This window comes from Thamnophis elegans, chromosome 4 (genome assembly GCF_009769535.1).
Source record: "Thamnophis elegans isolate rThaEle1 chromosome 4, rThaEle1.pri, whole genome shotgun sequence".
Lineage (NCBI taxonomy): Eukaryota > Metazoa > Chordata > Lepidosauria > Squamata > Colubridae > Thamnophis > Thamnophis elegans.
In genome coordinates this window covers 101,260,186-101,285,541 of record NC_045544.1, presented here as the reverse complement: position 1 = coordinate 101,285,541, position 25,356 = coordinate 101,260,186, and the positions used below count along the sequence as shown (strand labels likewise).

At 38.2% G+C, this 25,356-nt stretch overlaps 1 protein-coding gene across 2 annotated transcripts in view; it reads right to left on the bottom strand.

Moving 5' to 3' along the window:
• Window positions 1-25,356, bottom strand: part of MSH2 (mutS homolog 2) — a 77,040-nt gene that overhangs the window by 16,712 nt on the left and 34,972 nt on the right. For both annotated transcript variants that reach the window (XM_032216595.1, XM_032216594.1), the window contains exons 7-9: window positions 18,627-18,823; window positions 13,053-13,162; window positions 1,077-1,200 (exon numbers count right to left, since the gene is read on the bottom strand). In XM_032216595.1, coding sequence (XP_032072486.1) covers window positions 1,077-1,200; window positions 13,053-13,162; window positions 18,627-18,823 — 431 coding nt within the window. The remainder of the gene's footprint in view (window positions 1-1,076; window positions 1,201-13,052; window positions 13,163-18,626; window positions 18,824-25,356) is intronic.

The following is a 25,356-nucleotide window of genomic DNA, read 5'->3' as shown; positions in this document are numbered from 1 at the left end:
ATCTATATTGCAACTTGGTAAAGGCAAGGTAAAGTTAACTTAAGAATAAAGTTAACCCAGAATAGAGGTTGACTACAATGATTTTTTTTTTGGGGGGGGGGGGGGGAGAGAGAGTACAGAAGTAATTTGTCACAGGCTTCTTGTGGGATGTTTTTCAACTTCCCATAGTTGTAATAATTTAGGGCCAATTTTCTTTAGTTTCAAATTCAGACAAGTAGATGCTGCCATTTGCTGAGACAAATAAAAATATAGGTGTTTAAATAAGACCATGTATTAAATTGCTTTGGACAGCATTATCAAAGAAAATTATAATTCATCTGTCAACAGGGTAATCTTACCTTCATTTCAAAATTACAATTACAAATGGCAATACCCATTTTCTACAGCCTATTTATTTTTTATGTAATAATTACCACTATGACATATCAATTTAGCAGTCAAAGTTGCATTAGGTGGATCTCCCATATACAGAAAGCCTAAGGAGAGATGCAGTTCAGAAATATGGTGCCTCCACAGCTTTTGCAGTTTTTAACATTTTCAGTAGAAGTGAAATGACAAGCAACTAATGGGAGATGGGGGGGAGAGCTACAAAATCATTGACTGGGCATCCTTGAATACTGAAATAATTTTCCAGAATTCTTCCTTCAGAGTGTCTTTTCCACATCAAGGACCCCTAGAGATACGCATAACATGGTATGTATTCATTGAAGACTCTGAATGCGTACAGTGAATAAAAACAGGGTGCTAGCAGAACCTAGAAAGTGATTGAAGTTCAAAGTAAATATTAGTAGCAGTGGGAAAGCTTATTTCTTATTCAAGGGAAACTCTAAGAAGTTTCCAAGAAGGGATTAAAAGAGCAATATGCTACAACTTTATCTAACCTGGTGCCTCCAGATGTTTTGGGTTACAACTCACAGAAATCCCTAGGCTAGAGAAGGCTGACATGTGGCACTTCATTTTAGACTGTGAAGCTGTCTTAAGCAAGTCAATATTGATGGTGACTTGAAAGGAGAAAGAAAAAACTCAACAAACTTAAAAGTACTTCTTGGTAAAATAATTTCCACCTTCCAACATACTTAATTCCTTGGCTGCAATTTTCAAGACGCCCTGCATTTTTTCTTCCAGCTTATCCATTCTTTTTCTCAATTCAGCAAGATTGGGGTCAATGGAAGGTTTGACAAGGTATTCATGACTTTCCACCTAGGAAACAAATTTCACAAAATTTGCATTCTTATTACAAACGCAGTTAACAAATAAGATATAGTGACTAAGACTTTCATTAATCAAGAGTTTGGAAAAATAATCACAAAAATCATTTAATTTTGCAGCCAAAGGGCTAATCATACCTTTCAGTAAAAATGATTTGTTCAACTGTACAACTAGCATGTGCTGGAATCTCCCTTCATGAATTCTTTATTCATAGAAAATCAACACAGTGGCAGGTGAGATTATTGTGCTACAGTGTACCTTATTTCATCCAGGAAAGAACACCATTATAACTCAAGGAAATCTGTTCAACTTTCCTTCTTCTAAAAGATTCTATTGCTATCACTCCAAAGGTACTATATTTCATATCCCATTTTCCTTCTTTAATAGAGGACTAAATACTTTAAAAAAATATAAACAAAAAGCAGGGATTTGGAATGGAAAGGAACGACTGGATCCTCTTCTCATTACATGGAAGGAGGCAAGGATTCTGCACAATAAAAGCGCTTATCTGGAAACACCTAGGAATCTGTTCACAGGAAAAAGCCATTATTTCTTCCATGCATAAATCAAAACAACAAACTGAAGCTGAATAGTTCAAAAGAAATTTAGAATGCAATTTGTTAAAATTATAATGGAGTTCTACAATTCCTCAGGAATTCCTGTCCCTGCACACAAATGGAATAAATCTAAATCAAATCTAAAGTCTTTCAATCACAATGCTGTATCAGCAATTGAATATGCCTGTCCTCAATAGAAATTCAAATTTTATTTATAAATCATTGTTCTTCTTATCATAGCAACAACACTAATGCTTCAGGTCTGAGGGAGTCCTATGATAAATAGATACTCATGTATAAACTCCATTATTTGCTAACATATCCCTGTAATGGGGACAATCTAAGAATGCATTCACAATTATTTATAGACCAATCTCCTTCTATCTTTTAAAAAACAAAGTGGCCTGAGCAAGAACCCCCAGACTTTGAGATTAAATAATGAGAGGGAGGGATGGAGGGAGGGGGGAATGTTTATTCAAGGCTTTTTTTGCTTTTTAACTTCCCTAGGAGTAGCACTGAGCTCTGTGGAAAGGAAGAAAAGAACCCACATCCAATCTAAGTTGTGTGGTTGAAGATATTCTGGATGCAGAACATCTGGATCAGTGATGGTGAACAATTTCAGCACCAAGTGCCGAAAAGGGAGCGCCCACGCCTGAGTGCCAAAAAAGGAGCACTTTGTGTGGGCGCGCAAAGCGCATGCACACTCATTTGGGTTGTGATCAGGAAGAAGAGCTACCCAGGGGGGATGGGCATGCCAAAAAATGAACTGTTGGTTTCCAGAACACGAATGCATGCATAAAAGCCAGCTGATCATTGTGTGCACATGCGCGCCAGAAACCCAGAAGAGGAACAGGCAACGCTACACGTGCCAGGTGACATGGCTCTGCATGCCACTTCGGGCACATGTGCCATAGTTTTGCCATCACAGATCTAGATAATAATTGCAACATCTGTTTTGCCAATTTATATCTTGTGGAGTTTTAACATGCCTCAGAAGACCTGGGCCTTTCCAAGTGGCATGCCTGTCAGATACTGGGCTTAACGTGCTTGTATGTTTGACAATTAACACAAAGATAACTACATTTCCTTTCTTTTTGGCTTGCCAAAAAAAGTAGTAGCAGAAAATAACAGCTGAAATCACCCCAAGCTGTCCTGATTGAGTAAGGCAGGCCTGGTTTTTAAAGAGATCCTATAAGGATTTCATGAGCAGCCCTGCTATGGTGCAGAAAGACCACTCTGATCAGTGACAAGTGGCTATTTGTTGTCTTACGTCAACATAGCAACTGTGAGGAAACTGAACAAAGAATCCAGGGCAGGGGTCAATGGTTGGCATAATGCACAAAAACATCACATGCTGAGGATACAACTGGTAGTATTGTTTAGGGGTCAGACCTAATTGATTGTCTGTCTGTCTGTCTGTCTGTCTGTCTGTCTGTCTGTCTGTCTGTCTATCTATCTATCTATCTATCATCTATCTATCTATCCCTTATTATTTTCATAAATAAGTCAAGATGGTGAACATATCCAACACACCTTCCTCCTCCTATTTTCCTCACGTCCAACGTCATCTAACTGGCTTTCATGGGTAAAGTGGAACTTGAACTTGCTTTCTAGCCTTAACATCAAGAGCAAATTTGCTCTACTAATACCAATATTAGTATTAATACTAATTCATTAATACTAGTATTAATGAAACTCCTCAGGTGATTAGTGTGGAGAAAATCAGAGATAGCATAGGAATTGTGCACTAATAATCTATTGATTATTAAAACTGAAAGATAAGGCAAGAGCTACACAATAAAGACAGTTGCTATTAATCTGAAAGAATGTGGAAAAATAGCTATCAGAGGGCTGAAATATAAAAGGACTATTTCATTCAACAAAAGTCAAAAATCTCTCTAAGTAGAATTTGAACACAAACTAATCTTTTTCTTTTAGTATATTTCTACTACCCAATAGTTCAAGATGTTATTTATATATATATATATTTGCCTCTGAGTCAGTATTGACTCTTGATACAACCTGGACAAGCCTCTGAAGTTTTTTGGGGCAGAGTTTCCGAAGTGGTTTGCCATTGCCTTCTTCCTAGGGCTGAGAGACAATGAGTAGCTCAAGGTCACACAGCTTGCTTTGTGTCACTACGCTAAACTGGTTCTCTTGTTAAAAATTACATTGCCTCTAAGCATGGAATATCAGACAATGCAGATATAGGAATGTGATACATTACAGAAGGAAAAGCACACACTGTTTATTTTTCAGTTGAATGACCTTGTTAGACTATAACTATAGCAGGACGATAATTTGTACACAAAACAAAGGGAAGAGGTAAAGAAGAAAGGAGAGTGAGGGAGGAGTGGATGTGTGTGGCTGACATTCTAAGGGTAACTGGCCTAGAAGTGGCTATTTGTAGTCCATGTCTGGTATACTGACAAGGGAGCTGATAAGAGCAAAGACTATATTCTAGCATACCAAATATTTTTACATAAACGTACAGTTACGTAAGTAGTGAATGGGTTTCTTGCTGGGGCTGAAGAAAAGGAGGAAAAGCTATAAAGACTGTGATTTATGGGTCTCCTAACAATGTCTTTTTTTTCTTCCTGTAGCGAGTGAGAAATCTTATTTAGTTTGTCCCTTTAGAACAATATGTTCTTATTCCTATACCAAGAAGCAGGATTTATCATATATCTCCTTCCTGCCAGTTTAATTTTTAGTATCCACCCCTGTAAACACAACTAGAGATCTATTATATGAGGAAAAGCTTAAAACAGCTGTGTCAATTAGCCAAAGCTCAAGAGGCCCAACATTATTACAAGTAGTCCTCGACACGATCACAATTAAAACAAAATTTCCATTGCTATGCAAGACAGTTAAGTGAGTTTTGCCCCATTTTATTATCTTTCTTGCCACAGTTGTTAAGTTAGTTGTTAAATGAATCTGGCTTCCCCATTGACGTTGCTTGTCAGAGGTTTGCAAAAGTTGAACACTTGACCTTGGGACATTGCAACCATCATAAATGCATCCCAGTTGCCCTGCAACGGTCATTAAGTGCAAGTACTGGCCATAAGTCATTTTGTCCAGCACTGTGGTAACTTCAAACAGTTGTGAAACAAATGGTCCTTGAGTTTAGAACTACCTATAATGCAAATTTCTTTCCTTGACAACAGAAGTGGGTGTATCAGCTTGACAGTTTTCAAATCCACCATGCCTCTCTCATGGGGAAAGAGATGTGATGCATCACAGAGAAAATACAGCAGTTAAAGGAGCAACACTCAAGTCTTAAAAAGCATAATCCTGATGGTTTACCAGTTGGAAACCAGAGGAAAGAGAAATGACTAAGAGTTAAACTCTGTAAAAAAATCTTATGGAGGAAAAGAATTGTCTAGAACAGTGGTCCCCAACCCCCGGTCCGCGGACCGGTGCCGGGCTGTGGAGTACCTGGCACCGGGCCGCGCAGCGGCCGGGGGCCTTGCAACGGCCGACTCTTCACTCATGCAGCGCCGTCGCCGGAGGGGGGGAGCTGCGCGGAAGCACAAGAGCAAGTGAGGCGAGGAGGAAGAATCCCCCGCTACTACACCACCTCCGCCCCCTCCCCGAGTCAGCCGTCCCCTCAGTGAACGCCTCCGCCTCTTTCTCCTTTCTCGCCTCAGTCGGCTCGCCTGAACGGCGGGAGAGGTAGAGAGAGAGAGAGAGAACGTCGGGCAGCCGAGGGCGGGGGGGGGGTCTTGAGGGGAGATGGGGGTGCGCGATTTTGGCTCCAGATTCAGGCCGCCGCTGCCGCTATTGCAGCGCACGGTGGAACAGCGGCGGTCTTGCCCACCCCTTCCCTGCCTCCCGCCCGCTCCAGTTGCCGCAGCCAGGGGTGGGGGCTCGGTGCCTGAAGTCTCTTGCCTCTCTTCCAAAATTTCGCCAACGGGCATCGGTGAAGCGTGCTCTTTCTCTTCCTCACAAAACACATTTCCTTTCCCCCCACGCGTAGTTATTGGCGATATGGACTCTTGGAGGCTGCGCTCCCGGGTCGCGTTTCCTTTTTGCAGCCCACGAGAATGCCTGGTTCTGAGCCTCAAAAAACGAGAGTTCTCTTAAGGCTGCAAAAAAGGAATATACTTTGGTCCTTGAAGCGCTTTTCCTGTTATTTGGACATTATATATATACGTACGTACATACGTACGGTATGTATATATGCATGTATGTGTATGTATGTATGTATGTATGTATGTATGTATATATGTATGTATGTATGTATGTCTGTAGTCCATAATATAGTGATGATTTAAAAAAAAATTAGTTGAGCACATGGAATCTTTTTTCTTTTAGTATATTTTGGAGGTGGGGGCCCACTTTGTTATTTAAGATAGTATCTCCTTTTATATATGGTAGTGAAGATACCTAATACTCCCACCCCCTATTTCCCCCACGACAACCTTGTGAGGTGGGGGGGCTTAGATAGAGTGAATGGGCTGAATACTGTATTCTTTTTACATTGCTATCCTCTGGCTTATTTAATTTTGCCCTTGCTCTTTTTATCTTTGACCTTGATTAATTCAGCTGTTTATTCCTTAAAATCTACATACAAAATGGAAGGTGGGATATGATTCAGGTGTTGAATTGGGAAGGTGGATTTAAAAAGTATGTTTGTATTCCCCCATTTTCGCCCCCCCACCCCTGCGCGCGCTCAGCGGGCCACGGTAAAATTATCAAAGGCTGACTGGTCCGCGGCGATAAAAAGGTTGGGGACCACTGGTCTAGAAGAAGAGGCAGGAAGTGTGAACATGGATTGTCCAACTTTGATTTATGGAATTCACTGTCACAAAATAGTTCCAAAGTTTGAAATATATGATGCTCTCTCCTAGTCCTTTAATGTGTGTGTGTGTGTGTGTGTGTGTGTGTGTGTGTGTGTTTTCTGTATTTGAATTATTTTAAAATTGTTTTTATGGCTGGACTGTATACTACCTACAATCACTTTTCTTAAGATCGGTAGACATAAATATGATTACATGAATGAATAAAATGCACTGATAATTACTAATACAGATGACTCTAAAAGAAACAGACAACAAAGTTACAGATCTTTTTGTGACTATTAACTGCAAAGGTACGACACTATCACAGATCGTAGCTGTTGAAGATCAATAGTAAAGAATGGCTATTGCTAACATACATAGCTTACAAGGATTCTTAGGCTCCAATGCAACTGGGTAATCCTTGCAAAACTTCAACATGAGAACTCAGTTTGCCTTTCTATTAGTCACATAGAGTCAATACAAAACAAGCCTGGTACAGTGCTCTTTCTTCTACTCTGAATACATAGGAAAGGGTGCAGTTGTCTGTCTGATCATCCTGCCAGAGTGACCATATTTACCCAGCAAGGTTCAGATTAGCAAGGAGGAAGAAGAGACCACAGATGCACAGATGAATCAGAGCTGCTGTTTTCTAACCTAGGCTTCCCAAGAGCATGAAGCAAACTCCGTGTCCTGACAAAAAAAACTTTTATTTATTTACTGTGAATTGTGCTCATTCACATCCAACAAAGGGAGGATTTATAGTCACAGACCTTATCTGGCTTGGAGAGCTGCCAGGTGGATATCTGAAAAACTTGGCAAGGAGTCTCTGAGAGTCATGATCCAATTAAGCAAACTAACTGTCTCCTGCAAACTCTGCTCCTCTTTTATTTCCTCTAAGAGGGGCCATTCATCGTCCACCAATGGCCCTACTCCAAAGTCAACCCCTTGTTCTTTAGCTGTTCCCTTTGTCTGGCAACTCTGCACATGCGTACGTTGGGAACAGGCTCCAGCTGTTTGTCTGCCTCACTGATGCCTGACTCTGAAGCTGATAACTGGCATATGGCTCTGCCCCCCTCTCTGCCTCCGACACAGCGCCCTCATCAGACTCCAGGACTGGCCCATATTCCTCCCCAACCTCCTCACTGTCCAAATCTGCTGCCAGCTATGCTGATGGGCCACAACATGCTGATAGAGTTCTACAAAGGAATTACTGAGTCTGTCATTTGCACCTCTATAAGCGTCTAGCACAGCAACCAAACAACACAGACACAGACTTCAACGGATAGTTAGGACTGCAGAAAAAATAATTGCAACCAGCCTGCCTTCCATGGAGGACTTGTATATATTGCAGGAGCCAGAAAGAGGGCTGTGAAAATATCTAAAGACCCCTCATATCATGAATATAAACTGTTTCAACTTCTCCCCTCAGGTTGATATTATAGGGCACTGCACGTCAAAACAACCAGACACAAATACAGTCGTTGTACCCCATCATCCCCCAATTCTATCACTCTGCTAAAAAAATAATTCCCACAACATTGTCTTATGCCCTGGGATGTCAAAAGCTGACCTTTGATCACCACCTGTCGGCTGTGACCAGGGGGGCATTCGCCCAGGTTCGCCTGGTGCGCCAGTTGCGACCCTACCTGAATCGGGAGGCACTCACAACAGTCACTCGCGCCCTCGTGACCTCTAGGCTGGAATACTGCAACGTGCTCTACATGGGGCTGCCCTTGAAGAGCATCCGGCGACTTCAGCTAGTCCAGAATGCGGCCACGCGAGTGATTGTGGGTGCACCTCGGTTCACCCACATAACACCTATCCTCCGCGAGCTGCGCTGGCTACCTGTTGATCTCCGTGTGCGCTTCAAGGTGCTTCTTACCACCTATAAAGCCCTTCATGGTAGTGGATCTGGGTACTTGGGAGACCGCCTCCTGCCGATTACCTCCTCGAGACCGATTAGATCTCATAGATTAGGCCTCCTCCGAGTGCCATCTGCCAGCCAGTGCCGGATGGCTACTACGCGGAGGAGAGCTTTTTCAGTGGCAGCTCCGACCCTCTGGAACGATCTCCCCGTGGAGATTCGTACCCTCACCACCCTTCAGACCTTCCGCGCAGCCCTCAAGAACTGGCTATCCCGCCAGGCCTGGGGGTAAAGATTTGATCCGCCCCCACCCGAATGTTGAATGAATGTTGTTTACTTTTAATTATGTGTTATGTTATATGTTACTGTTTGTATCCCCTCCCTATAAGTTGTTAGCCGCCCTGAGTCCCCTCAGGGAAAAGGGCGGCCTATAAATAAACTTATTCAATTCAATTCAAAACACCTAGTAGGGCTGTATTACCTATTATCCTTCTCATCTTTTCATTATAACTTTGTTGTTTGTATCTTATGATTTATGCTGATTCCTTTTATTAGTACCCTATTATGATTTATGTTGTTTATTTAGTATCCTATGACTATCACTGAGTGTTATATGTTATGATTTATGATGATTGTATTTATGATTATGATGGAAATCTGGCTTATTACACATTATATAATGTGTAATGGTACAATTGTTCCTGGCTTTTAGAAGTTGTTGTCAGTCGAAGCTAAAAAACATTTTTTTCAAAGGTTTCTCAAAGGACTTTTATCATTCAGCTGCTGCATTGTTTGCATTTTTAATACAGTACAAAACTCTCCTGTAGTTGAGATTTCACAACCAAACATAAAGAGTTTGGACAGGGGAAACAGATGTACCGTAACAGAATAATCGCAGAAAGGATTGAGATATTTTACATAATGAAAACGAATAGAGATAAAGGGAAATTCCCATCAGAAGTTAAAGGAAATAAGACCAGTTTTAAAAAAATTAATTGCATAAAAATCTTTGTTGTGAAAATCTGACATAAATTAAATTAAATCTGATCACTTTCACTACTCAAGAGGTTTCAATCGACTTCCATACAGTAAAAAGAAAGTGATTCGCAACTGTTCTCATGTTAGAAATGAAGCAGCAAAGAATTCAAATTAAAGTCCAGCAAAGGGTTAGAATAAATCAGCATTCAATCAACAGTTAAAGATAAAAGTCAAAAAGAAAATTTCAAGAACTGCAGTTAAAAACTGAGGTGCACTTCAAAAGAACAAACAGCTGAAAGGAAAAGATGAAGATCCAACTATCTGGTCACTCCTACTAAAAATGGCAACCATCGAGATTCCCCTTCCCCGGTAGATCCACAATCATCCGAGGATCATCTTGGATCATTCCTAGTTTCTCCTGTTCAAATCTAGTGAGTACACCACTAAAGCTGGCTCTTTGGCAGCAAAAACCGCTGTTTGTCGGCAGAAGGGAAAAAATGCCCTGCCATTCAGTGTATCATTTTCGGAGAACTCCAGTCAAAGCAGATCAAATGGCTAATAGGGCTATGGTTTATCACGTTTTTTTTTAACTGACTGCATTAATTACATCGCTATTTTTCCCTTGAATTTAAAACTACTAGTAGCACAGTAAAGAACTGGAAAGAGTGTACAGAAGAGCAAATAAGATAGGGAGAGGCTTGGAGGCTAAATCCTATAAACAATGGTTAAGGGAATGAGTCTGAATAGCTTAAAGAAGAAACGAACAAGGGGAGAGCTGGATAGCCATCTTCTAATACTTGAAGCTGCCTGTAAAATATAATTCAAAACAATTATTCTATAGGAGATCCAGTTTGGTGTAGTGGTTAAGGCATCAAGCTAGAAACTTCTAGTCCTGCCTTAAGTCAGATGGATGGTCTTGGGCCATTAGCTCTCTCTCAGCACTAGAAAGGAGACAATGGCAAACCACTTCTGAAAAAATCTTGTCAAGAAAACTAGAGGAACTAATCCAGGCAGTTGCCAGGAATTTAAAAGAGGGCAGGAGGAAAAGTCTTGAAATGATCAAAAAGGGGGGAGGGTTCTATATAACAAAGATAGTATATCTTTCACAAGGTAATATGTTGGTGGGTTCTAAAACGTCAATCTATACATAAAAAGTTTATTCAGCAAAGGTTAATAATTTGGTTGCTATGGTGACTTGTAACTTCACCATGCACTGTGCAGAGGAGAATTAAATGATTCATAAAGGTTTTCTTGTCAAACTGAAGGCCATAAAATCTCCAATCACAAGAGTCTAGCTTTTTACACTCCAGAAAGTTTACTATCCCAGTAACCACAGGTGAACTGTTCATGAATGTAAAATATTAACAAATGCGCTATTTATTTATTTATTTAGATGTATGCTTTGTTCAACCATTTCACATCACTGTGTGTAGGAGTTTCATTTTACAAATCGCAATTTTGTTGTTTGATTTTAAAGAAAAAGCAGCTTAGCTGGAAGGAATAGAAGGTCAAAAGGGAACATTAACTGCAAGAGCAAGAACAGAGAGTACTAAGTAATTCAAGAGCTGATTTCTAATTTATAATAATTTATTTATAATTTTACCAACATTACACAATAAAATCTTAATTAATCATTTTTGAAAAGGGCAACAAGTATCCTTTAGATCATTTTTGGAATTTTTAATCCTCTAATTGACTAAATATGATCCTTTAAATTTCTGGAATAAGATACCATTTTATTATATTATGGATAGGAGTTGAAATCCAATACTTGAGACATGAAGTTAGAAAAAGCTAATGTAAGCATTTGATGAGAGTGGAGGCAAAGAACACTCAATTTTTCTGACTTTTTCTTTATCATTTTTTTTTTGAGTGGATCTTCCCAGAAAAAAATGATTGCTTATTCAAAGAGTTCTGCAAAAATGTTCATTGCTAACACATACACACAAATACATAAGCTCTTTCCATAACATGTAACTATTATTAATCTGAACAACAGGGATTGCAATACATTTGGTATACATAGTTCTGAGTTATCAATGTGATCCAGTTTTCTGTCTATCACTATTCTGCATGAATCTTTTTATTGGTACTGATACAATACTGAGTTGTACCGTAATTTCTAAATTATAAATCCTAACTTCCAGAAAAGTGTGTGATTATGTTTGGGGAAAAAATATTCTTGTCGCATATTGGCCAAAATATGCCAGTACTGAGAGTACTGTTATTATTATTAAAAGGCAATGCTGCGTGTGGCATTGGTATGACTAAGCCTAGTAATTTTATTATATTACAAAGCATGATGTGAAAGCTGTGATTGATCAAAGCCATGATGGGCAGCAGACGTTAATCTATGGGCCCACCAGGTGATAACCATAAAATATGTAAGACTGTAACATGCAATCCAGGGAAAAAAGCTTTACTATATGATATTAATAGATGAGTAGAAATAAGAGATTATAGAAAATGCTGCTGGGCCATTTAGAGTCGCAAAAATGAATGAAAATAACAATTCCTTTCTGAGTATTTCCTTAGAAAAAGCTGTTTTAAATAAATGGTTTATGCATAAGTCTATTCATGCATACACATATCCAAGAACTGAACTGATTTAAGTTGAATGTTTAGGAAGAAAGATAGAGAATATTAGTGAAGGATACAAAGTGATAAGAGGTTCTGAATATGAAACAAGCCATTTTTGCCAGTCAAGAGTAAATCTTGGGAAATATAGACATTGAAGAAATGTAAGAAATAAGTGTGAAAATAAAACTACTTCAGGAAAAGAAAGCAATTATGAAAAGGTATAAGAAAATAGGTTGTCTTCCCAACTGAATAAATAGAAAGTGGTTATTAAAAGAAAGGGAAGCCATTGTGGCCTAGTGGTTAGAATCCAGCACTGCAGGCTAACTCTGCCCACTGCCAGGAGTTTGATTCTGACCAGCTCAAGGTTGACTCAGCCTTCCATCCTTCCAAGGTCAGTAAAATGATGACTCAGATTGTTGGGGGCAATATGCTGACATTTGTAAATGTGTATTATTGCTCAGAGAATGCTGTAAAGCACTATGGAGAGGTATATAAGTCTAAGTGCTATCGCTATTGCTAATATGAAAACTTCCTGGAAATGATGGAAAACAACTATATCACTAAGTACCACTGGAATATGGAGGAGCTTGGGGAAATGTAAGTAGCGATGGTTGAAAAAAAATGAATGTAAGAGCAGTCATCATTCTCCCTAATGATGGAGAGGGCAAGCATAACATTGCTTACCTAAAAGATAACTGCAAATGAGAATGTAATTATGCATGTACCCATGGATAGGGAAACTACTACTGAAAATCTTATTGTTTTTATTCAATATTCTTATTATTAATGCAAATAACCAAAGCATCCTGAATTATCAATATAACAACTAGAAGCACTGGAAATATGTCCACTTTGGGTTGGACACATTTTCAGTACTTCTAGTTGCTATAATTAGTTGGGTGATTCTTCTGAACAGGTCCCACTGTATGTTTTCAGCACCTGGAAAGAGAAATCTGAGCTTTGACAATTCCTGGTATAGCAATTTCTCTTGAAATTTCCTTCCTGACTAATTGTGCTCTGTGCTGTAAATTGGCATAGAATATATATGATAGGACCATAAATCATTCTACTTTCATAGATTACCGTATTCATGTCCAAAGTTTCATCTATCATGTTTTGGAAATTGGAGAAATCACAATTTAGCTCTTTAAGAGGTTTTGTGAATATCGCATCCAGTAGTGTACTGCAGTTTCCTGTCAAAAGATAAAACACATAGAAAAGAATCACCAATAAATAAACTGACTGACAATCCTACTTGAATTTATCAGATATGTTTAAATAGATTAGCAGCTGTAGAGTAACTTACTAAATAGTAATTTAAGAACCTGTTTGGTGCAGTGGTTAAGGCTCCAGGCTAGAACTAGGAGACAATGAGTTTTAGTCTTGCCTCAGGCTTAAAGCCAGTTGAATAGCTTTGGGCCAGCCCCTCTCTCTTAGCCCAGGGAATAAGACAAGGGCAAACTACTTTTGAGTCGTGCCAGAAGAACTACAGAGAAACCCTAGGCAGTTTTCAAGAATCAACAAATCATTTGAAAGGGGGAAAAATAGTAAATTACAGAATTATACATTTAACTATATCGTTGGTAGTAGAGAGAATTTTAACACTTTCATGGATTCCCAGAGTCTTGATCAGCTTAGCATTTTTCTCCTTTTCTTAAGGAACCCGGAATCAAATCAATCCATTTCTAACATGAAAACAGTTAGATTCTTTAATCCAGTCATTTAGAATGTAACCCTACTCAATATGGAATGACATATATATATATATAGGTACCACGTAGATATGTTGGTCTGCTTTCATTGTATCTTGAATAGAAAGCGTAGAAAAGTGCAAATTATTTTTAAAATTATTATTGCTTAAGGAGTCTACAATTCTAAACAAAACCTAATTTGTTCATAATTTGTTCCCACAATGTAACACAATACTAAAAATTATGTGCTTGCTGTTAAAGGAACAGGTACAAATCCTGACTTACTGCAAAATATTGATCTGCCTAGTCCAACAGAGAAGGGATAACTCCTATTCAGGTGAGAAGCTGGGTCAGAAAGAATTTTTATTTCTCTGCCCTTAGAGGAAAATTCTCTTTTACTATTATTTATCACAGCAGTAACGGAAACCACAGAAAGAGAGTTAGTATAGTAATATTTCCTAGATTTATAGTATTCCCTGCAAGACCAACGGTTGCATTCAAGAAGCCAATCTATCAATCTTACAATGTCAGAAAAATATTAAATGATGAGCCCAAGCAAGCTCAATTTGACTCCTAATGGTTTCCTGGACATGTGTGTGTAACGTGATTATCTATATAGCTATAAGATGGGGAGGGAGGAATCCTTCTGCTCCAAAGAGGTTCAAAAGGCTCTTTTGTACCATTTATTTGGATATCAAGTACATGATGGAGTACATACTCTCCCTGGCATTCTCCTGTCTTCAAGGTTAGCTGCTAAAAAAGCTTGCTTATGTTACCTTGCTTATGTTACCAAATCAGACTTCCTAATAGAAATGTACAGAAACGATTTTGGGGTCCTATTAAAGCAGAGAACCGGTTGTTAAATTATTTGAATCCTACCACTGAGTCCTTCCATTTGACTCTCAATGCAAACAACATAAGCTGTATAAGAAAGGGAGGTAACCTTCGCAGAAATAGGCAATAACCATTATCTAGGTAAAGGGGCTGAAACATTCTTTAAGTCCTGGAAAACACAGCTCAACAAATGCTTCTTTGATTCTCTGGTCTGGTCTATCTGGTAGGGCTGATCAATTTTGTAAAGCAATTTCTGTTTCTGTTCAATCTTAGGAGTTTCTCTAATGCTGTAAATAAATACAGGTAATCCTCCACTTACAACCACAATTCAGCCCAAAATTTTTGTTGCTAAGTGAAACGTTTGTTAAGTGAATTTTGCCCCCTTTTATGACCTTAAGTGAATCACTAGTTAAATTAGTGACACCATTGTTAAGCGAATCTGGCTTCCTCATAGACTTCGTGTGTAAAAAGGTCACAAAAAGTCCTGGGACACTGCAACTGTCATAAATATGAATCAATTGCCAAGCATCTGAATTTTGATCATATGGTCATAGGAATGCTGCAACAGTGGTAAGTGTGAAAAACAGTCATGTCACTTTTTTCAGTGCTGTTGTAACTTTGAACAGTCACTAAATGAACTGTTATAAGTCGAGGACTATCTGTACTGTTTGCCTGGATTAAACACATTTTGCCAATTACTAATATCCCCTAAAATTAACCACATAAATGATGGAGGCAACAACAGGCTAGAAGTGAATACTACTCTAAGATTTGCAGAGGAACAAAGAAAAATTATGAAAATAAAATCTAGTGGAGAGAGGCTTTTAAAACCAATCAGTAAAGAAGTAATATACAAAGTATATTCAGTGGCTACAGAATTCTGATAAATTCTGAGCAAAAAGATAAAATATAACAGAGACCCATGAAGAAAGTATGACTGATTGGCTTACACCTTCAACTTACTTTCAACTATAAATTTGTTCCAGACCCTACTTTTAGAAGCCAATACATTTCTGGTTTTACAATTCCAAATGTGGAGTTTGCTTCATTGAGGTATTATTTTTTTTAAAAAACACCTTCAAATTTGTAGTAGCAATCAGGAAGCAAGCATGTTATAAAGATTTTAATAGATAACAAATCTGGCATTTTCAATGCTGCCAAATTAAAGCTCTTTACTAAAATGCCCTTTAATTTTCTCAGCTACAGTACTGCATATTTAAATCAGATGGATCATTTTTGCAGACGTTAGAAGGTTCACCTTTTGTTAACTTAATGAACAGTCAGATCTTTATATTTGCCATTTGATGTCAGATGCAAATTGACATTTCTTATACTGAAAGAGAACAGCCTGATCATTCAGTTCAAACTGCTAGAGAAATGTCCAAAAAATTAGAGACTTTAGTGCACTTGGACTATTCATATAATAAAGCAACAGCTCTTGTACATGGGCTTTTTAAAAACCAATTTGTTTTCATTCAACTTAATAGCCAGGAATTTCCATCAGATTCTGATTTATTCCTGAACAAAGTTAATATATTTTGCCATGTCCTATAGACACTGAATGTTATTAAGCCTTTGTTTGAAATGTATCAAGTTTGAATAATCTGTTTTCTTTTCAATATCCTACAACAATCAAGTCAAAAGTTACTCAGTCCCCTTGCATAATAGAATATTCATCATGAAAGTTTCTCTTTCTTACTATAAATATTTGGATCATGTCCACATGTACAGACTTCATCTCCCAGAGTTCTCAGTAATGACCATGATGATGGGGGAATTCTATGAGTTGAACTCTATGCACCTAGATCTGGGATGGCGAACCTATGGCACATGTGCTACAGGTGGCACGCGGAACCATATCTGCTGGCACACCAGCCATCAGCTCCAGCGTGCATGCGTGCGCTGGCCAGCTGATTTTTGGCCTTCCAGAGGGCTGGGGAAGGCTGTTTTCGCCCTCCCCAGGATTCAGGAAAGCCCCCAGAGGCTGGGGAAGGCAAAAAACAGGCCCAACGGGCCAACCAGAAGTTTGTTCCCGAACTTCTGGTTGGCCCGTTGGGGGCGTTTTTTGCCCTCCCCAGCCTCCAGAGGCTTTCCTGAAGCCTAGAGAGGGCAAAAAACAGCCCCAATGGGCCAACTAGAAGTTCAGAAATGATTCATTTCTGGCTTCCGGAGGGCCTCCAGAGAGTCAGTTTTTCCCCACCCCAGGCTTCAGGAAAGTCTCCAGAATCTGGGGAGGGGTCGTGCACGCATGCGCGGGGAGGGGGTAGAAAGGACTGAATTGGTGTGGGCATGCAATAGCAGGCCCATGTACAATTGTAGCACGCCACAAGAAAAAGATTTGCGATCACTGACTTAGATAGTGTTACACTTGGGGAAGATTTTTCCAGAGCCAGAATGTCAGTTACCTTCAGCCAAAAACCACTTTGCCGGTTTACATCTGATCCCTTAGATCACTGAGCACAGTCAGAAGTCAAAGAAGTGACTCTTTAGATAGCATTCATATGTCTAACTCTCGAAATAGTAGGTTCTAGTACTTCTGACGGGTGTGTATGTTAATTTGCAGGTGACTGTGACACTTCTGAATAGCTGCTGACACTATGGCTTATTCATTTACTTGATGGACAAGCTGGAAATTTGGGATGGCGACTGTGACGCTTTTGAATAGCTGCTGACACGATGGCTTATTCATTTACTTGATGGACAAGCTGGAAATTTGGGATTTCTGCCAAGAGTTTAAGTCTCATACACTTAGTCACCAACAAATGTTTCTACTTTCACAACTAAATTAGATCTGCTCCCCATATATAATTTAATCAGTCAGGACTTCATTGGCTATTCCTCTATGAACAGGAGTCTATCTATATCAACCCCTTCAAGATTGCTCAATGCCATTTTAGTATAACAAATATTGTTAGTTCTTTGTGGACAATGTGCTATATAAAGGTTTCTAGACAAACAGTGTTAGGACTACATTTTTAACAAAAGATAACTAATGCTTGTTATGATCAAACAAGGAATGTTATATTTTGGCTTCACTTTCTTCTAAAGCCAACATACCACTTTATATCTTACTCTTTTTTCCCCTCCTATTTCTATTCATTCATCTATTCTTTTCTTGTTCACACTTGATCAATCCCGAGTTACAAATATTTCTAAAGATTAGCCTCCCAAACTGCTTTGGCACTATTCTAAAATTCTGTTTTTTTATTTAGCAAATTAAATTTCTCCATCTTCCTCTCTATTACCACAATTCAGAATAGCACACCAAGACACATAGTAGGAGTTATCACACAAACTGAATGTTTTTGGTATTCAAAATATGGAAAACCTGACTGACTCTTTTAAAGAAAAACTCTTTAATAATTTGGAAAAAGACATTCTTAACACAACTCTGAGAAAGATGAAATTATAAGTTCACTGGATATAAAGATAACGTCATGTGCATATGTAAATAGGTTCATATAATAAGTCATGACTGACACAAAAGCGTAGCTAATCCTGATTTGTAAGCCAACTTGGTTCTATCCAAGTGTTTCTTATTTCAGAAGTGAAGTGAGCAATCTTGAATTGTGCTCAGAATAAAAAATACCCTAGCCAGATATATTTTTTGTTTATTGCCCAGTTTAAAAAATTTCTAATTGCTGCAGCAATTAGGACATTTTAATTGCCATTTTCTCTTTCCATTGATGTTGTTTTAAAATTTTTATTGATTCAGTTATTTGGTTGTTCTATACTTAAGAGATTGAGGCTATAGTCCTAATACCAAAATACTGATTTCAAGTCAATTCAATAATCAGAATTGGCATTTTTTTCCATTTTGCCTACACTAATTGTTTTCATGTTATATGAAAAATAAACAAGGAATACAAATGTCAGATGATTCCAAACCAGAATGCTTAGTTTTTTACACATGTGTGTATCACTAACACTGGCAGGAAAACAGTTCTCCTGGATGCTGCAAAAATACTCTTGGCAGCTGAATAGAGATTGCCTCTTGAGCTTGTGATAGTTAGATTTTTATATTTATTTTTTAAATATCTAAATTTTAATTCTAAAAATTTTAGAAGTAAAATCTTTAATTTTTTCTAAACTTTAGAAAATTTCTATATTTAGAAAATAAGAAAAAAATTACCATTATTTTTTTCCAGTGCCTGTATCACATTAGGTAGCTGATTAATTGCCTGATATATTTTGTAACAGTCCTGCAGAGTAGCTTTCTTCTGAAATTTTTTCCCTATCCGATTGAAGTCTGGAAAGCGGCGGAGGAGATCATCTTGAAGAATTTGTCTTAGTTCTCCATCTTCCATGAAGGCCTCCACCATATCTAACCTAAGTGTAAGATAAGTTTAAAATAGACAGAAAAAAAAAGTTTAGCATGTGGGACTGCCATGATTTTGAAAATTATAACACATTTTCAAGTCATCTTTTAAAATGGGAGCTTAAAATTAATCAGAGTACTAGGCTGGGGATAAGTGGGATAAGATGTCAATGACCATAACTATAAATCATTTCACCATCAGAAATATTTTTTGTATAAATTTTATTAAGAATTTAAAAAGATAAAAACTAACAAAAATTAATACAAAGTAAAGAAAGGGAAGAAAGGAAAAAGAAGAAAAAGATAAAAGTATAAAAAGATAAAAAAGAAAGAAGCTTCCAATTTTCTTCGCAGCAAGTAGAAGTATGATTAGAAAATTATCTTACTCTATAGTTACAAAATAGGCTATTTTTCTATTATCTAATAGAACCTATTATCTAATGTTTTTGATTTCGTTGGGGGTGTTTTTGGAACCCTGACAGTTTTATCATCAAAATTATAAATCAAAAGTTCATTTTTTTCAATTTCATGCAAAAGGTGTAAAAGGGGTTTCCAGTAAGCAACAAATATAGATGTTGTCTTTTCTCTAACCAAAGAAGTCAGTTTAGCCATCTCAGGAAATTCCATCATCTTCATCATTCCTCTTTTGTGAATAGTATCAAACCTTTCCAGTTTGAAGCATATAATAAATCTTGCTGCAATTACATATTAAAGCAAAATTCCATGATTTTTTTCCAGCTGCTTATCCACCATTCCCCAAAAACAAATCCTCTGGTTTCATTGTACATTAGTGTTTGAAAACTTCTGAATTAATACATGTATTTGTATCCAAAATTTTCTGGCTACCAAAGATTCAGCTATAGAATTCCCAAAACCATACTCCAGTAACAATAATCATAATCATAATGACTTTACTAAATGTATATGCTGCCCAATCCCCAGCAACCTGAGATTATAAAAAATTCTCCATTTACATATAATTTTCAATATTTATCTAATTAAAATTAGCCAAACTAGAATTAAAATGTTAAATCAATAATTAAAAATGCAAAAATAATTCACAGCAAAATAGAAATCTCAGCATCTATGAAACAAAACTCTAATTCTTCAAGAAATGATGTTAACTGTAAAGTGCCTGTTTAGGAAACAAGAGCGGGGGAATTAAGTGTCATTTTTCAAAGCAATTCGGTTCTGGTTGCCAAATATGACCTATTTGGCTAACAACAGTTACCTCAGATTATCACAGCTCGCTTACTCAGTGGAACTGCCACCATACTAGACCCGTAAGCAGAATTACCTTGATAGAAATGTGTAAAAATATAATATGGTCAGCCATCCATATACATTAAGCATTAAGGGACAGATCTTTAGGTCCACCATCCTAACAGATGATCATACAGTTATAAATCATCCTGACCACCTTCCTTGTTATAATAAAATGCTTTTTTGTTGATTCCATGTTCAGGCGATCCAAAAGTACCACCCTAGAAAGGACTGCATAAGAGTTGTTACAAGTACCTAAGGAAAGTGCTCGTTTTTTATAATTGCTTCTAAACTACAAAGGTTCTTCTGTATATGCTGACAGTTTCAGACATGTAAATTATTTGTGGTTATTTTAAGCTGTTATTAGACAACCTGTGCCCCTTTGGACCAGCTTTTCAGATATATTTCCTTACCCAAGCAGAGAAACAAAATGAGTGGGCAAAAAAGCAGTAGAGCAGGAGCAACTTCTGACATCCTGCCCTGTTGAGTTTCATTGTGGTAATTTGGCAGGGAGCACTGAAAATCTATCTCCCTCCCTCCCTTTCCTTTCCCTTCCCAGTAGGCAGGAAAGTGACTGCTACTGGATGGGAGGGGGAAGTGAGGGATTGCAAAACTGGCTGGGAAATTGTCACAGAACTTTGAAAATGAAAGTGATGTGACTCCAGCAGCAGTCAATAGCAGTGAAAAAGACACAACCTCCGCAAATGTCATTCCCTTGGGAGTCATGGATTGTTGATTTTGGACACATTCTGTAAATTAGTTCATTTGAAGTATCTTAGTTCAAAAACTGTAATGACCAAAATAGCCTGCATAGTTCTAGACTGCATTAAAAGAGGTATAGAATCAAGATTACATACAGTGTTGGTGCCACTTTATAATGCCTTGGTAAGACCACACTTGAAATACTGTTTTGGTCACGATGATATATAAAAAAAAAGATGCCGAGACTCTAAAGAGTGTTGTGAAGAGCAAGTTTATTAGGTGAATGGAGACTGAAACATACAAAGAACTGTTGCAGGAATCGAATATGCCTATTTTAATGAAAAGAAGGATTAGGGGTGACATAAGGGTGACATTATATGAGAGGTTGCACAATGAAGAGGGAGTCAATCTATTCTCCAAAGCACCTGAAGGCAGGGCAAAAGAGCAATGGATGGAAACTAATCAAGGAGAGAAGCAACCTAGAACTAAGGAGAAATTTCATGACAGAGAACAATTAATCAGTGGAATCTTGCCTTCAGAAGTTGTGGGTGCTCAATCACTGGAGGTTTTTAAGACGAGATTGGACAACCATTTGTTTGAAATGGTATAGAGTAGCGGCTCCCAACCTTTGGAGCACCAGGGACCAGTTCTATTGAGAGATTTTTCTGTGGGCCCAAGGAGGCATAGCTTCACGTGCCACCTGCATCCAGCAATAGTTTGTGCAGCCCGGTTTATGCCATGCTGCAGCCGTGATGATCCACGGACCAGGGGTTAGAGACCTCTGGTAAAGAGTCTCCTGCTTGAATGGGGGGGTTGGACTAGAACAGTGGTAGTCAACCTGGTCCCTACTGCCCACTTGTGGGTGTTCCAGCTTTCATGGTGGGCGGTAGGGGTTTTGTCCGATACTGAAGCACTTTCCTTTTTTTAATTTAATTGACTTCCCTACTTTATAAATCACCATTACTGTGGAACCGGTGGGCTGTTAGAAAATTTTATTACTAACAGAGATACAAAAGTGGGCGGTAGGTATAAAAAAGTTGACTACCCCTGGACTAGAAGACTTCCCAGGTTCCTTTCAATGCTGTTATTCTGTTATTGTTGCTCCATGGTGCATGTTTTACCCAGTTAAAGGTCACATTAACCACTGTTTTAATAATACATAGTTTTTGGATTGCCTTTCAGGTGAATTGAATTCATATGATTTAGGAGAAAAAGGCTAACAGCAATCATTGCTAAAAATCAGTTATCATTTACAGCAAAGACAATTCTAACCATCTGCAACTGTAGACAGGTAGTTTTTAGTCTTCTGATAGACTTAGAATTATTCTTTTGATTATAAAAAATCATTCAAAAATAGGAACATCTCAAACAAATATTAGACTAGAGTGTAAATTTATGAACATATCAAACTATTTTACACAGATACTAAGACTTTTAGCCAGGATTGCCTATATTTACTGACCCTAAATTTCAAAGTTTATTACTCAAAATAATCAAAACAAAATAAATAATCAAAACAAAATATACAAAAATATTCAAAGGGAAAAGCCAAAACTTTTCATGTGCAAAGCACTGGATTAACTTCTAAAGCAACATTTTTGTGGGGAATGCATTAGCAATATTTAGCTAACTACTCTAATGCAATGATTCAATAATACTACATTATAGAGTGATGCTGCTGCTTTCATTTTTAATTTGAACAGATACACTATAGTTTTCTATTTGCAAAATAGAAATATAATGGGGCAAATGACATATGATTAATATATGTTCAACAGCAATGACTCTCATCTTCACTAGTAGTATTCTATTTCTAGCCAAAATATTTGGGGGAGGGTGGAGTGTTAATATCCACCAAGCTCTTCACAATAGAACAACATGTTACTGTGTATTCCTGATTCATTCAGGTCATTAAAGAGAGAGAACATTTGTTCATCAATATGGATGGATCAACAATAACTAGTAAGGCTTAAGGCAAGTCAAATACTTCTTGTTTGGGAGGAAGACTTACGCATCCAGAGAATATTAATAGGAACTGTATTAATCACTAGAAAATCCAGCTTATGACTTTATAGGTAGTCTTTGGTTAACTATGGTAATTGGGATAGGAATTTTCATTGCTAAATAAGGCAGATGTAAAGTGTTAATCATGTGATCACATTGCTGGAGATCACGATATCAGCAGTCCCTGCTGTCATTAAGCAAGGATTATGGATCGTTAAGCAAGACCCAATGGATTGCAAACAGACTAACAGGCAGGTAAGGTGTGACGTGAACACAGTGGGATAGCTGTTGCTGAGTAGGGAGGGATGTGCAGAGGACTCATGAAAAGCACTGCAGCTGGGTGTAATTGCTGGGGTGGGGGAGATGTACAGGTGACCTGTGAGGCATGGCATAGATATGTTAGCGGCGGCTGCTAGGCAGAGAGGACATGTTGGCAAAGTGTAGCATGCACATGGTGGGCAGGGGGACAGGTGTTTGATGCTGAGCAGGAAGGGTGCAAACAACTTACTGGAATGACTTTGAGACCTTCCCTCTCAGCTTCCCCATTGATTTTGCTTGTCAGAATCTGGCAAGGAAGGTTGCAAACGGTGATCATGTAATTACATATTACAACTATCATAATGCAAGACAGTTGCCAAGCGCTCATATCGCTATCACAGGAGGAGTGCTGGGATGGCTGGAACTTCAATAGCAATAGCCCTTAGACTTCACTGTGTCAGACCTGGAAGCCTTCTTCTACCTTTTGGACTTCAGGCCTGCCACATTTTCTACTGTGGGAAAATGGTACGGGGGATTATACACAGTGTGGGTGTTATGTAGCCATAACAACATTCTTTCTCAGAAAGTCAAGGTCAACTGTCCCTGCAGCTGCGATGTGGTGACTGGGAGGCATCTCCAATTCAGATGGTGCCTGATTGGATCATGCAATAAACATGTGGGTGCTGGGCAGGACTTGAACTTTCTTTTGGGTGGGGAAAAACCTGGAAACTTTCAGATTCAGGTTTTCTCACATGTGCCAATATGATATCTCTAATAAAATGGAACTTTGAGGAAACGCAAGCCTCGGAGTCTTCTTTCGTTAGGAGTGTTACTTGGAAGCCTGATACACTGTGCTTTATAGCCCACGGTTTATAGAGTCAGTATATTGCCCCCAACAACAATCTGGGTCTTCATTTTACCGACCTTGGAAGGATAAAAGACTGAGTCAACCCTGAACCAGCAAGAATTGAACTGCCGAACAGCTGGCAGCAGTCAGTCAGAAGAAGTAGCCTACAGTACTATTCTAACCACTGCACCAACATGGCTTGAGTTTCAGTCTTAAGTATCATCATTCAGCTTGTTCGTAACTTTAAACAGTTGCTGAATTTAACCTGTATTTAAGAAGCAATTCAAATGATTGGGGGGGGGGGGTAATATCTGCTGGGAGCCTGTAATGTAGCAGAGGGCACAGGCATTTTGGTAGAAGTCGGGTTCAATAAGTATAAAAGAATGAGCAAAGTGAAGCATTCAATAACCATCCTGAACAGCCTTCAAAAAGCTTTACGTAGGACATAAGAATTCATCCCGCTCTAAACAACAGAAATGTATAAATTTCAGCCTCCAATAAAATTATATTCAGGCATTCTGGAAAGGAATTAAAAATACCCCACTAGTCAAGGCCATGTAGATTACATCTCTTTTGTAAAAGCATTCATGTATTCAGCAAGGATATCTGTGCCAACATAAACAAGCACACGGAAATGCAAACATGAAAGTTTAAACCAAAGAATGAATACATGGATGCTTTTTAAAATTAGACATCACATGTCTTCACAGGGAAAGGGTTCACTCCTTACTATTGCCTGTTATAACCTTCTTTGTATGCCTGAATTCAGGACTGAATTTGCAATGAGAAAATTGAGGAAGACAGAATAAACTGAGCAGTTATTAAGTCTAGAGAAGAACCACATCTCTTCAGAAGCTGACTTTTTATTCTCCTTTTACTTGATTTATATTTCCACCCCATCCTTCTTCATTAACACCTACTGCAATCATCATTTTTATTGCTGCTTTTTTGCTATTTTGTAAGTGGCTCTTCGAAAGGAACATAGCCCAAGTGAGAAATGACAGCAAGAGAAAGCCAGGGAGGGAGAATTGCAAGAAGGTTGAGAATGTTTCTGGTTTTCAGATTAGCTGCCTGCAGAGATGCTGGAGGTAAAGCATGCTATTCTTCTTTATTTATTTACAGGACTGTAAACACCCCAAATTGCAAAGCAACTCAAAATGACATGTAATAATTTGAGAGCATACTATGAAATCGAAGAGAAACCATAAAACAAAACAAAAAAAGTTTTTAACATTAAGGGTAATATGCAAAAAAAACTTATCATATGCAGCCTTCCCCCAAACCTCAGTGACTTGAATGTGAGAGGTTGAATTCTATAAATTCTTTATAATTCTCTTTCCTTCCCATTTTTATCTTCATGATGCAACTTACATTTTTTTAAAAAATCTTTAAAAAGCACTACAAAGCAAAGTCTTTCCGCTGCGGGATGACAAGCAAGTCTTACAAATAGTAAGACAATTACAAATAGTA